The sequence below is a fragment of the Chiloscyllium punctatum genome, chromosome 4 (assembly GCF_047496795.1).
Source record: "Chiloscyllium punctatum isolate Juve2018m chromosome 4, sChiPun1.3, whole genome shotgun sequence".
Classification (NCBI taxonomy): Eukaryota; Metazoa; Chordata; class Chondrichthyes; order Orectolobiformes; family Hemiscylliidae; genus Chiloscyllium; species Chiloscyllium punctatum.
In genome coordinates, this window is record NC_092742.1 from 65,833,750 (window position 1) to 65,847,388 (window position 13,639).

Below are 13,639 nucleotides of genomic sequence, written 5' to 3' on the forward strand. Positions count from 1 at the left end.
GGCAGCTTACAGCTTCACTCAGTAACAAACTGTACCAGTTCCTATTTGATTATAGGACCACTCCACACTCAACAACGGGTCGCTCCAGCAGAATTGCTGATGGGGAAAAGACTTCACACCACGTTAAAGCTGGTATTCTTGGACCTGGGGAGAGAGGGTGAAATGGAAGCAGGAATGTCAATGCTGGTCACATCCTTCTTCTAAATGAGAGAGAGTTTACCTCAAAGGATGAAGTTTGGTGCCATTCCAGAGAAGTGGCCCTGCGTGGGTATGACACGAGGTCAACATGAGGTCAGTTTTCATGACACACAAAGTTTGGGTAGATGAGGCCATCCTGAACAAACATGGGGATTACCTGAAAGCTGATACCTTGCAAATGGGGCAGGAGCAAAACATACCTAGCCCCTCAGAATAGCCAGTCAGAAACCGTGGGTTCTCTCCCTCCATCTAGTGTCAAGGAAACCTCCAACTCTGAGATGGAAGCCGCCTCCATACCGTTACTGCTGGAAGAAGAGGAGGAAACTCACCCAAGATGCTTCAGACATGAGAAGAGGGAGATGGTCTGATACATATGACTCGTGTCAGAGTCTGAGTCAGAGGAACCGGACTTGGGCCGAAAATGTTGCAGACGAAGCTACCTGAGAAAGAGCAGGCCTACATCCCCGGACTTGTAGAGCAATGTAGTGATTGGAACCAGGCAGATTCTATTGGCTATGAGATACTTAATCAAGGATATATAGAGGGATGACATATACATGGATTTCAGAGCCTCCTCAGTTGTGTTTGAGCTGGCTGGCCAGCACCAGTATATTGCACACGTGTAAATAAAGCGTGACTTGGTGATGGCATACCAGCCTCTGTGCCTTTATTCAAACACTGTCTGATTTTCTTTCTCTTGTCTGGAGTACTTACTTATAATTCACATGATTTAATGGCATTTTGGGCTTTTCCTTCAATCGTTATCAGAGATGTATAAAAATGCTAACACCTTTCCACCAGTGATAAAATTCCAAGCAAATTTATTGAGCACTCTCCAGATGACTTTTGATCAACTCACATGCTTTGTCAGTTTTTCTCAGGAACTTGATACACAGGTTGGAAATGTATTCTGAGCTTTAGTATATATGTTGTTTAATAAATTTAAGGGGTCTTCTCATTTTGTGCTCATACAACAGTTCAAAAGGCCTTAATCCTATTCTACCATTAGGATGTCATTAATGATGAAAAGGAGCAAGATTATTATTACAGTAATTAGGAAATCTGAACAATAAGCTATAATCGTAGTCTTCAAAGTTGTTGCTAATGCTCCTTGAGTTTGTCGATGAAAAGCTGAAATAACTTGCTTTATTCCCAAACTTCTCATTATTTCTTTGAACATTTATAATATTTAATCAGATCAACATTCAAATTTTATTTCCTTGGGTCATCAATTTATTATGGGAAAAAAAATTGTACTAACTACCCACCTCCTGTTTTTGCTACTACTTTCCCAAAAGGCATTAGCTCAGGAAATCTTGTTGATACATGCATAAAATTAAGGGACACTGATTCCCACTTGAGGTTTTAAGTAGGGGTCCAACACAATCTATTAAGACCCTGCTAAATGATTTTTCAAAAGCTGGTATTGGAATGAAAAACACAGTTTTAATTGATTGACTTTTCCCATTGACGTGGCATGTATGACCTGATTAACAAAACTTCACCATCATTATGTAATCCTGGTCAATTTTTTTTCACACTATTCGAGTCTGTTTCCTAGTACTAAAGTCACCTGCCATTGGAACTTTTGAGCCATTCATAAATTCTTTTTTACATACAGATGGAACCACCATCTGATGAACAGTTGTCCATTTCTCATTGGAATCTGAGATGATCTCACTTCCTGATTCACACTTTGCCTTTTAATAGTGCTCAGGTATTGGTTGTAATTAAGTTTGTGAGAAAGCTTTTTATGCAGTTCTGTCAAGGCATATTGTATTTATAGTAAAGTAGATGGGCTAGACATGTTTGCCTCATTCTCTTTACCTATCTCCTTGTTACTTAGGTTTTTCAAAATTATATTAAACAAAGGAATTTTCACGTCATCATTTTTAATAGATGCTCTCATCTCCTGTTTACTTGTCTGGTATTTAGTCACAACGCAGTCTGGAAATAATCTAGGAAGTTGCTGATGTAGCATCTCAGGTCCTTTTTCTTCCATTTTTGTTCCAAAACCATCAGAGGGGTCAATATTTTGATGAGCCAAGACAATCCCAAAATAAAATGAATCCCTTGCATTGTGCATTGTCCCCACTACAATTGTTCCAATTACTAAGTTATTCTTTAATCCAATGTGATATATAATGTGACCAGTTTGTCACCTCCATAAAAAACCTCCAATTTTTTTTTCCCATTAGTTCTGCTGGTAGACAAATTGTATAATCAGCCAGTATCTGTAATTTGGTCTATTAGCTCTCAAGTTAGTTTGCCTCTTTAATTAGAGAAAGTACCTGTTCCTTTGAATAAAAGATTCAGAACATTGAGTGATCTGAGTTTTATTTTATCGATAGTTGAAGAAGAATTTGCTGAACTGTCTTAAGTTAAGAAAATGCCCTTTTCATAATGGGCTATGAGGGGATGCATTCCACCTGTAAAATTGCTAAAGTTTTAATGTCCATTATTTTATATGCTGCCCCCTTTTCTGAGGATTCATAAGGTGACCCTGCCACTGCAACATGTCTTCCATTTAACTTCCAGAAATAAATTTTAATATGTTCAGTCTTATTGCAATAGAAGCATTTTTTGTCACCTCTAGGATCTAGCCTTTTTCCTTTTATTATTTTGTTTCTGTTTATTCTGTGAAACTAATACCTTTACCATCCCAAATTTTCTGTTTCTGCAGCTTCTTTCCTGATTCCCATAGGGTTGGTTTCCATGCATATAAGGGTGTCTGTGCGATATCATAGGTACCTGCTTGAGATGCAGCTTCTTGGATCATTGATACCTGATGCTCATCTAATTAAATTTTCAATGTTATTGGAATACAATTTTTAATTTTTTCCATAATCATCATTTTTCTCTAACTTTCTTGATCAAAACCACTGAACTCACTTTTCTATTCTTTCTCTCCAAAATTTGACAATAATCAAATGTGTTTTCTTCTTAAAATGTGAAATTTTAATTGTTAAGCTTGGGGACAAGCTCATAAGCATCTCATATGCTTTTTAACAGTTTCATAACTGAAGAATGTTTATCTGACAAATTGGTATATACATTTATAAATATACCATCTGATACTTCATAACATAAGTTCTGAATTCTTTTGGCCACTTCAACATCACAGATATCTGTTCTGAAGAAAGGTCATTTGACCCTAAATGTTAACTCTCTGTTTCTTCTCCACAGATGCTGCCAGACCTGCTGAGATTTTCCAGCAATTTCTGGTTTTGTTTCTGACTTCCAGTAATTACAGGTCTTTGGGTTTTTGATTAGCTTCTTTTCAAATTGAGATGAAATGTCTTCCAACTCCTCCCTTCATAAATTTAGATACAAAAGAGATTTCTTGATAAATCGACTCTGTCTTTGAAATCATAATCTGTATCTGTTCTTTATGCCTTTACTTGGGAGATTTTTTTTCTCATCTTGGGCTTCCCAAAATGGAGTTGGGAATCAGAGCAGGATAACAACTCCAAGTGAAGTCACAAGCTCCAAGGCAGCAATGACTGACCCTTATTCCCCTCTTCTGAGTCTTTTCCTGCACTCTCCATCATTCACTAAGAGGTCAGAACAACTTTCAAGACTTGAAATGGGGTCACAATTGGAAAATGTTTAGGAAGCACTACTGAAACTAAATGATGTTGCCTAATTTGACGCACACTTTTTGGGTGCAAGATTTTAAAATTCCATTATTATTTTCTTTGTCATCAGTTTTCAATTCAAGCTTTTTTATTTCCAGTTTTCTTTGTTTCTTTTTCATCTATTTCCGTTTCTTATTTTTCTTTCTTCTCCCTTCTCATTTCCCTTTTTCTTCTCATACCAGTTTATTCTTTTCTAATTTAATCATTACCTATTCTTGAAAGGAAACATCAATTTCAGGTTTCCTAGTTTTAACTCTGAGTGTTAGTTAATTACTTTAAACAGCTTAACCTTGTGAAAACCTGCTTTCCTTTCTACCTGCAACTCATTACCAACTTTCTCAGTGTAGCCTTCATCAAATATTTCATATGATTCACTGATCATATGTGAAAGTGTTTTTAAACAGTCAAAGCCAATAAGCAATTCCAATCCATGTAATTTACTTTGCTACAACTTATAGTTTTTTGCCTTGTACTTCTACATATGTAATTCTTTAAAATTCATGTATCCCTTTGAAGTTCACCAATTTTGATTCTGCAGTGATTCCCATTTTGTGATCTCATTTAATTGAAATAGTGGACAAGTCAAATTCGAAAGTGAAACCTGGCTTGATAATCAAAAAGAAAAATCAAAATTTATCGTCTGATATAGAGATCAGTAAGTAAACATATTTACAAGAGGTTGGCAATGTACATTTTAACAAGGAAACATAAAAGTTTATGACACAACTGAAAAATGTGTGCTGTGTTACATAATATAAGCATTATTTGAACTGTCTTAGTACACGCTCCTTCGTCGGGTGGTGGTGGGGGGCTCAATCCTAGCACAGAATTTGTGGCAAAAATTTACAGTGTGATGTAAATGTGGCACAGTGGTTAGCACTGCTGCCTCACAGCGCCAGAAACCTGGGTTCAATTCCCACCTCAGATGACTGACTGTGTGGAGTTTGCACATTCTCCCCGTGTCTGCGTGGGTTTCCTCCGGGTGCTCCGGTTTCCTCCCACAGTCCAAAGATGTGCAGGTCAGGTGAATTGGCCATGCTAAATTGCCCGTCGTGTGAGGAAAGGGGTAGATGTAGGGGAATGGGTGGGTTGCGCTTCGGCGGGGCTGTGTGGACTTGTTGGGCCGAAGGGCCTGTTTCCACACTGTAAGTAATCTAATCTAAATACCAGAAAGTAAGATTCAACACTTTTATCACCTCCGTGAAGGTTCACACTGCCTCCATGCTGAAGTTCCTTGTTCAGTTGGCATGGTCGCAGTTGGAATTCTTCATAGCGAATCTGTACATTCATTTGATGCATTTTTTAAAAAAACTAATGTCTTCCTGAGGTCCTCAAATAAACTGTTAACTTGATTCATGTCTTACTTATCATGCTTTCCTTGAACTTGTATCTCCCGAAGCTTTTGTTTCTGGAGTTTTCTTTAGACCTTCTCCCACCACTCTGACTGTTTCAGAAACTGTTTAACTAATTACCACTCTGGTGTTGAACAGATTTTATCTCTGAATGAGCTTGCACACAACCTGACTGTTTCTGGTTCTGTCTGTCTGTGTTACTGGACTTTTATCGCAAAGAAGCAGCAGATTTCTATTTTCTCCCTTTTTTTTCCTAATGCACTGAGCTTTTCATCTCAAGGGTTTTAACGTCATTTAAATAAGTGTAAGCACAGCAAATCTCCAGACATCCTAATATACTTATACTTATACTTACATCCTTAATATAGTTATGTATAAACCATGAATTGAAATTTCTCTTGAACGGCATAACAATGGTGAAATACTTGAGGAGAGAAACAGCAAGAATGAAACTATGCGATTCTAGATGTTGAGTCCAATTTTTGGCACATTAGTTTGTAATGAGTTATTAAATCTTATGTTATCTCGTACATGTGCAACTCACTATTTTCCCAGCAACAAAAATAAACTAGAAGATGCTAATTTCTGACACAAAAGTCAGGGCAGTTACCTGGTAGCTGCAGCTTGCTATTGTTTTCTCTGGGAGTTATTGTTTGGTAGAATTCCCTAATATTCCAGAGCACACTCCATGACCAGTGACCACCTGCACGCTCAATTCATAGAAGTTGGCAATGGGCAAACGTGAGCATCAACCCATGATTATAGAACATCTTTGAATCACTTTTAAAGCATTTTGGAGCAGAAGAACATATCCCATGGAAATGCTGCTGCTAGGTTACTTAGTGCACCTTCACTTTTGGATGCTCATGCATTACTGTGTCACTGAGCCTGTAGGATAACAGTACCTATGTCTTGCTTTGCAATTTAGCACAGACACAAAGCCAGGCAGTTTGTCATGTTCATCAGTAATGATCAATGGATTGAACGTGTTGCTGAATGCTACCATGTTACATCAGTGTCACACTTTCAGCACGTGCCATCGGATTATGTGGAATGTGCTTCTCATCTATGCACAGTAATCCTTCATCAAGTCATAAATGATGACTTCAGAGAGGGGTACTGGCATCATAAGTCAAGGAAATTTTCGAATATCAGTCCAAGGATCGAGCAAAGTCTGTCAACATGGGTTGCTGATGGTTCTATTTTAGAAGAATTGAGGGAATGGGTCACAGGGAGTCCTGCAAGTCCAGTGCAACCAATCTGTGGATTTGTTCAATTAAGTCAGTTAGGGAGCTGCACAGATATCAGTCTGGCATGTGCTTACTTATCAGTCGATACTGACTTTCCAGGTCAAGTCAGGGAGTGGATCATGATCGGTCCTGGGGATCTGCACTGCATGTTAGGGAGTGTGATCATGTCAGGGCTATGGTTGGGAATTCAAGCAAGTCAAGATTGAAGGCTGCTGGGATGCAGAGGGGGCAATAATTTTGCAGGTGGACAACTGGACATATAATGGTGGGAAGCAATAGAGCATGTCAGACCATGAGGTATTGCAGGAAGAGAAATGTGATCATCACTGGTCACCACCATCCTTGCTTTGATGGAGACAACTGTGTGTAATGATCATTAACAAACTAATCTGTAAGCCTGGAGAAGTAACCTGGGTCAGCAGGTAATATGAGAAGATGGAGTAAAACCTGCTGGTATTGCCAGGGATGCAACTGCAGCATGTAGGTGGGGAGCACACATTCAACTTGATTTTTCCCTCTTATTGGTTACCACGTCATCTGCCTGGACCCAAACCTGCAGTTACATTTTCCAGAACATGGGCAAATTCAGTCACTAGTAATGTTATCTAGCATCTTGGTGATGGGCATTGAAGTTAACACCCAGATTACATTATGTGCTTTTGCCATACTCAGTACTGATTCATTTGCCAAAGGTCGGACATCAGATAAACAGCAGGTTTCCTTACCCGCGTTTGACTAGATGTCATTGTGTTCACAGTCAATGTTGAGGCCTCACAGTGCAACCCATTCTCAACTATGTACCTCCATAATGCCAACTCTAATGACTTTGTCCTGCTAGTTGGACAGTGGTGTCTGGGACCTGGTCTGAGAAGTATGAATCTGAAAGATTCTGTGAACCTGTCTTTATCAGTCTGCTGCTTGATCATTTAGATTAGATTAGATTAGATTACTTACAGTGTGGAAACAGGCCCTTCGGCCCAACAAGTCCACACCACCCCGCCGAAGCGCAACCCACCCATACCCCTACATCTACTCCTTACCTAACACTATGGGCAATTTAGCATGGCCAATTCACCTGACCTGCACATCTTTGGAGTGTGGGAGGAAACCGGAGCACCCGGAGGAAACCCACGCAGACACGGGGAGAACGTGCAAACTCCACACAGTCAGTCGCCTGAGGCGGGAATTGAACCTGGGTCTCTGGCGCTGTGAGGCAGCAGTGCTAACCACTGTGCCACCGTGCCACCCACAAAAAAAACCTCTTCCAATTTTGGTGCCAGTCTCAGATGTTGGTAAGGGAGATTTTGCAGAGTCAGCAGGCTGGGTTCAGCATTGTCATTTATGAATCCTAGCTCAATACGGTATAGGCTACTTGTTTTATTCTGTTTGTTAAAACTTCGTAACACTTTGATTACCAGGCCATTCCAGAAGGCAGTTGTGTCAATCACATTTTCTGGGTCTCAAATCAGATGTAGGTCAGACTACGTATGGTGGAAGATTTCCTTCCCTAAAGGACATTTCTGAGCTGTATGAGTTTTCACAAAAATTTGAGTGTGGTTACATGGTGACCCTTAGACTGGTTCATAATTCTGGCTTTTATTGAATTCAAATTTTACCATTTAAAAAAAATAACTTTCATGGGACATAGATGTCACTGGCTAGGCCAGCATTAATTGCCCATTCCTAGTTGCCCTTGAGAAGGTTATGGTGAGCTGTCTTCTTGAACCGTTGCAGTCTATGTGCTGTATGTAGACCCACAATACCCTTAGGAAGGGAATTCCAGAATTTAACTAGTGTCAGTGAAGGAATGGTGAAGTATTTTCAAGTCAGAATCATAAGCAGCTAGGTAAGGAATCTTTCAGGTAGTGTTGTTTCTATATATCTGCTGATCTTATCGTTCTAGATGCAACTGGCCATGGGTTTGGAAGGTGCTGTCTAATGATCTTTATTGAATTTCTTCAGTGTATCTTGTATAGTATATACTGCTGCTACTACTGAGTGTTGGTGGCGAAGGGAGTGGATGCTTTTGAATGTGGTGCAAATCAAGTAGCTGCTTAGTTCTGGATGGTGTCAAGGTTCTTGAATGCTTTTGGAGCTGCACATATCCAGACAAATGGGAAGTATTCTACCACAATCCTGACTTGTGCCTTGTAGATGGTGGACAGGTTTTAGAGAGTCATGGTGTCTTGGGGATGCATGTTCCCAGGAATTAGCATAGGATTCTGGATTATGAGTCCAGTGACATTATCATGATACTGTAATCATGACGGATAATGAGCTCTATACCATTTTCTTGCCTCTTCCCCATATTCCTTGATTTGCTAAGAGGCCAAAAAAATCTCTCTAATCAATCTTTAATAAATCTTCTGCAGTGGAGATTTTGAAACATTTCAAATGCCATTTGTGGACTAAAATTATTTCTTTTATTATTTGTTTCCAAATAGAAAAAAAGCTTAAAATAATGTTGCATTTGAAATTGTATCATATGTTATGGGGAAATCAGGTACTGCTGTATTAATGTTCTTTCCAGTGTTGAACTGTAGGTATCATTTTGCCAGCAGGTGGCACCCTTATCCATTTAAGCAGTGTATAGCTATCAAATGAGCTTAGGATGTCAGTGTTTCTTGTAATTGCTCCCTATCTATTTGTTGCTTACTTATGAATTAACTTGCATTTATTGAACTAAATCATTTCAATCATTTAATTACACCTGAGGAGCTGAACTATAATTGCCTGCATCTAACAAGGATCTAATGTGGCTTCAGCTGTATTAATTTGATGTTTACTTTTCTGAGTGCTAAATGCATTAAAATGATTGCGCAATGGGATTACATTTTGTTAATTGCTGGCAATCATTAGCTTGGAAATGGTGCTGAAGAACGACTGTAAATTATGGAGGGATAAAATTTATGATTTATGTTATGAATAATAGGGCAGCCTGTCTTCCTTTAAAATGCCGATGAGATTATTAAAAATTGCTTTCTTTCTGCATCTTGGTATATTAAAAGACTGAAATTATTATTCATCTTTTTTGTACTTCTATAACTGCTTTGACTGAGACATGTACAGTACATTTAATTAATGTAATAAAACACCTGCATTTCAGCTAATCCAAAAGTAAATGAGGAACTGAACGAAAGATTGCCTGTTTCTAAGATGCACTACAGCTGACAGCTGGAAAAAGAGCTTGAGACTTCATTGGAAATTTTCTATCAAGAACTATGTTAGCAGTTAGGTGAGAAGTTAATGGAAAAATCATGAAAGCTCGGGCATTATCTCACCTTTTAGATTGTGACAGCTAATGAGTTGAGTATAACTCAACTACTTGTTGAGTAACTTTCTGCAGATTTATTGCTTTAAGATAAATGTACACACAAGCAATTTTAGTTGAACCACACAAATAGTGGTACTATAGATTATGCCTTTTTCTTGGATGATCCATTAGAAAACAATTCACGACATAACTAAGGTTAATGTCAAAAGACTGAAATAGTGACCAAGTTCAAATTTCTACAGAAAATAATATATAATTCAATACTGTTTATTGAGCACAGTTATTATTCATCTCTTGTCTTCTGCTTTTTTTCCCTACAAAAGCTTGAATAAATGATGCTAATATGATATGTAATAAATCCTTATACTAATTCTTAGAATTGTGAAATTTCAAAACCTGTTCATATAATCCAAAGACAGAAACCAGACATCAAAATTAACAGCTATTTTGTTACAAATTAAAAGTGACAGTTCTGTTGTTCTTGCAATTTTTCAACTTCAGTACTTTATTTGCTTCAAGATACTTGAACATTAGAACTCTCATTAAACATGTGTCTTTGATTCTCTGTTCTCACAAAATGGCTTTTTAATTGTTTTTCAATTATCTTTACGACACTTCATTTTTACATATCTGAAAACTTAGAGGAATGACATAAAATCACTAAAAGACCAAAATGATCTGATTTACATTTAGTGATAAGAGAGGATCTATCACAGGCTAGATTATTCTGAATGTGAACTTGAATAGCTTCTATCCCAGAGTTTTAAAATCAGTCTGCACAAATTTGGTTATGCATGCAAAGTTATAGTTTTGCCAACCTAGCTAATTAAACCCTTGAGTTGCTAAGTCCATCAAATGTTCCCAGACATGATGAACACCACCACAACACTTGTCTACCAATCTTCCATTGATCACATTTACTATTGATGTTGTACCCTTTCCAGAATTGAGTTTCGACAATGTGTAATTCATGATCTGGTCATCCAATTCAAAGGTTCAGGCATGCAAAAGACTTCCAAATCACATCATAAGAGTCAGTCAATTTTACCTGTCTTGCAAGTCAGTTCTCCACTGGACTTTTTTTAAATATAATGATTTCAAAGACTTAAGGCTTGTTTACAACATGAATGGAATTGGCAAATACAGTTTTGTTACAAATCAACTTCATTCTAACAAAGAATAAGTTTATTAAGTTCTCAGATAAACTATGTCAATAAACTTGAATGGTGATTTCGAGTTTAATGTGGATTATACTACTCAAGTCAAGATCTGGGTAGAAGAACACTTAGTTCATCAGCTCATAAGATATAGGAGCAGCATTAGACCTTTCAGCCCATTGGCTCTGCTCTGCTATGGCTGATATGCTCCTCACCCTCATTTTACTGTCTTCTCTCCATATCCCTTCAACCCATTACCAATTAAAAATCTGTCTAACTCCTCATTAAATTTACTCACTATCCCAGCATCCAAAATACTTTGGGTAGTGACTTTCACAGATTCACAATCCTTTGGGAGAAGTAGTTTCTCCTCAACTCTGTTTTAATTTTGCTACCCTTTATCCGAAGACTATGACCTATCGTCCTAGAATGTCACACAGGAAGAAGCATCTGTTCTGTGTCTATTTTATCCACACCTTTTATCATCTTGATTACCTCAATTTGATCTCTCCTCATTCTTCTAAATTCCAGAGACTATAGGCCTAAACTATTCAATCACTCTTCATTCGACAAACCCTAATCTCTGGGATCAATCTAGTGAACCTCTTCTGAACTGCCTCCAATGCCAATGCATCCTTTTCTCAAATAACAAGACCAAAACTGTGTATAGTACTCCAGATGTGGTCTCACGAATACCTTGTATAGCTGCAAATTCCTTGCCTTAATATTCTATTCTATTCACTTTCTTTATAATCTGCTGTACCTGCATGCTAGTTTTCTGTGACTCATGAACGAGTACACCTAGATCCCTCTGTGCTGGAGCACTCCTGAAATCTTTCCCCATTAAGATAATAGGTCACCTTCTCATTTTTCCAACCTAAATGCATGCCCTCACATTTATCCACATTAAACTGTATCTGCCGCATTTTGGCCCACTCTCCTAATCTATCTATAATATCCATTTCTAAAGTTCTTATTACCTCATTGCAATTTACCAGCCCGCCTATTTTTGGGTCATCTGCAAGTTTGGCTATAGAGCCTTCTGTCCCTGTATCCAAGTCATAAAACCATGCTGACCCTGATGGATAGCATTTTGACTTTCCAAATGTCCTGATATTGCTTCCCTGATAACTGATTCTAACACTTCCCCAACAACTGATGTTAAACTAACTGGTCTGTAATTTCCCACATTTTGCTTTGCTCTCTTGTTGAATAAGGGTGTTACATTAGCCATTTTCCAATCCACTGGAACCTTTCCTGCGTCCAAGGAATTTTGGAATTTTGTAACCAACAGGGCTACTATCTCCACTGCCACTTCCTTTAATATCCTTCCAGATGAAACTGAGGTTAATCCATCTCTCTTCCAACCTAGTTACTGCATAAGGTGCTCCCGATATGGTCTTCTCTCCATTAGGAAGATCAAACGTAAACTTAGGGAAAGGTTCACCAAGCATCTCAGGTGGTCCCGCAGGGCTGACTGGATCTCCCAGTCACTGCCCATTTCCATTCCCCTTCCTACTCCCTTTCCTTGGCCTCCTCCATTGCCATGCAAACCAAACCGCAAATTGGAGGAACAACACCTCATCTTCCACCTGGGCAGCCTACAACCTGGAAGATTCAACAATGAGTTCACCAATTTCAAATAACCTTCCAATCCCCCGAGTCCCTACCTAGCCCCCCCCCCTTCCCTGCCACCAACTGGATTCATTCTTCCCATTGATCAACCAGGTTGTACCCTCTACTTGTCTTCACCTATCCCTACTTCACCACCCTGCCCCTGCCACCCTCTACACCCACCCCCACTCCTGAAGAAGCGGTACAACCAAAACGTCGACTTGTCTGCCCCCTGATGCTGCCTGGCTTGCTGTGTTCTTCCAAACTCCTGCCTGTCTACTTTGGATTCCAGCATCAGCAGTTTTTTGTCTCTAACCCTAGCATGTAGATCATCAGGCCTGAGGACATGTTTGCCTTCAATCCTAATAGTTGCTTTTCCCTATCGATGTTGATTGTTCTAAGTTCTACCTTATCTATTGTCTTTGACTTGCCTGTTCCAACAGGAATGGTACCATTGTCCTCAACCACGAAAACTGAGGCAAAGTATTGATTCAGCATCTCTGCCATTTCAGTGTTCCCCACTATTAACTCTCTGGTTTCATCTTCCAAGGAACCAACATTCACATTAGCAACTCTCTTCCCTTTTAAATGTCCACAGAAACTTTTGCTATCTTTTTTGATATTTCATGTTAGTTTTCATTTGTAATTTACCTTAGCTCTTTTTACTAACTTTTTAGTATCCTTTTTTCACGTTTGAAAGTTTCCCAATCATCCATCCTGCCACTGGCCTTTGCAATTTAGTATACCTTTAGCGTTTGACTTTACATTGCCCTTGACCTCTTTGTTTAGCCATTATTTTTTAACATCCCTTATCACCTTTCTTTCTCACTGGGATATATTTTTGTGAGGAATTGAGTAGCTCCTTAAACATCTGCTACTGCTCATCAGCATTTTACCATTTAGCCTTCCTGTCCAATGTACTCTAGCCAAATCTGTCCTCATGCCTATATAATTTCCTTTTTTTTAAATCGAGAACATTACTGTGGGACTCATTTTCTCATCCCTCAAACTAATTTTTGAATTCTATCATTCTATGGTCACTGCTCCCTTGAGGATCCTTAACTATGATGTCATCAATCAATCTTTCCTCATTACACAATATCAAATCCAGAGTAGCCTGCTCCCTGGTTGATTCCACAACATACTGCTCCGAGCA

The 13,639-nt window shown here is 38.7% G+C and overlaps 1 protein-coding gene across 3 annotated transcripts in view; it reads left to right on the forward strand.

The window, feature by feature from the left end:
* mipol1 (mirror-image polydactyly 1) overlaps positions 1–13,639 on the forward strand; it is a 413,171-nt gene that overhangs the window by 97,752 nt on the left and 301,780 nt on the right. The window contains exon 1 of one of the 3 annotated variants that reach the window (XM_072568914.1): positions 9,645–9,673. The exons of the other annotated variants lie outside the window; for them this stretch is intronic. Coding sequence (XP_072425015.1) covers positions 9,660–9,673 — 14 coding nt within the window. The 5' untranslated portion in view covers positions 9,645–9,659. Of the gene's footprint in view, positions 1–9,644; positions 9,674–13,639 lie in introns of those variants that run through there. 3 annotated transcript variants of the gene reach the window in all.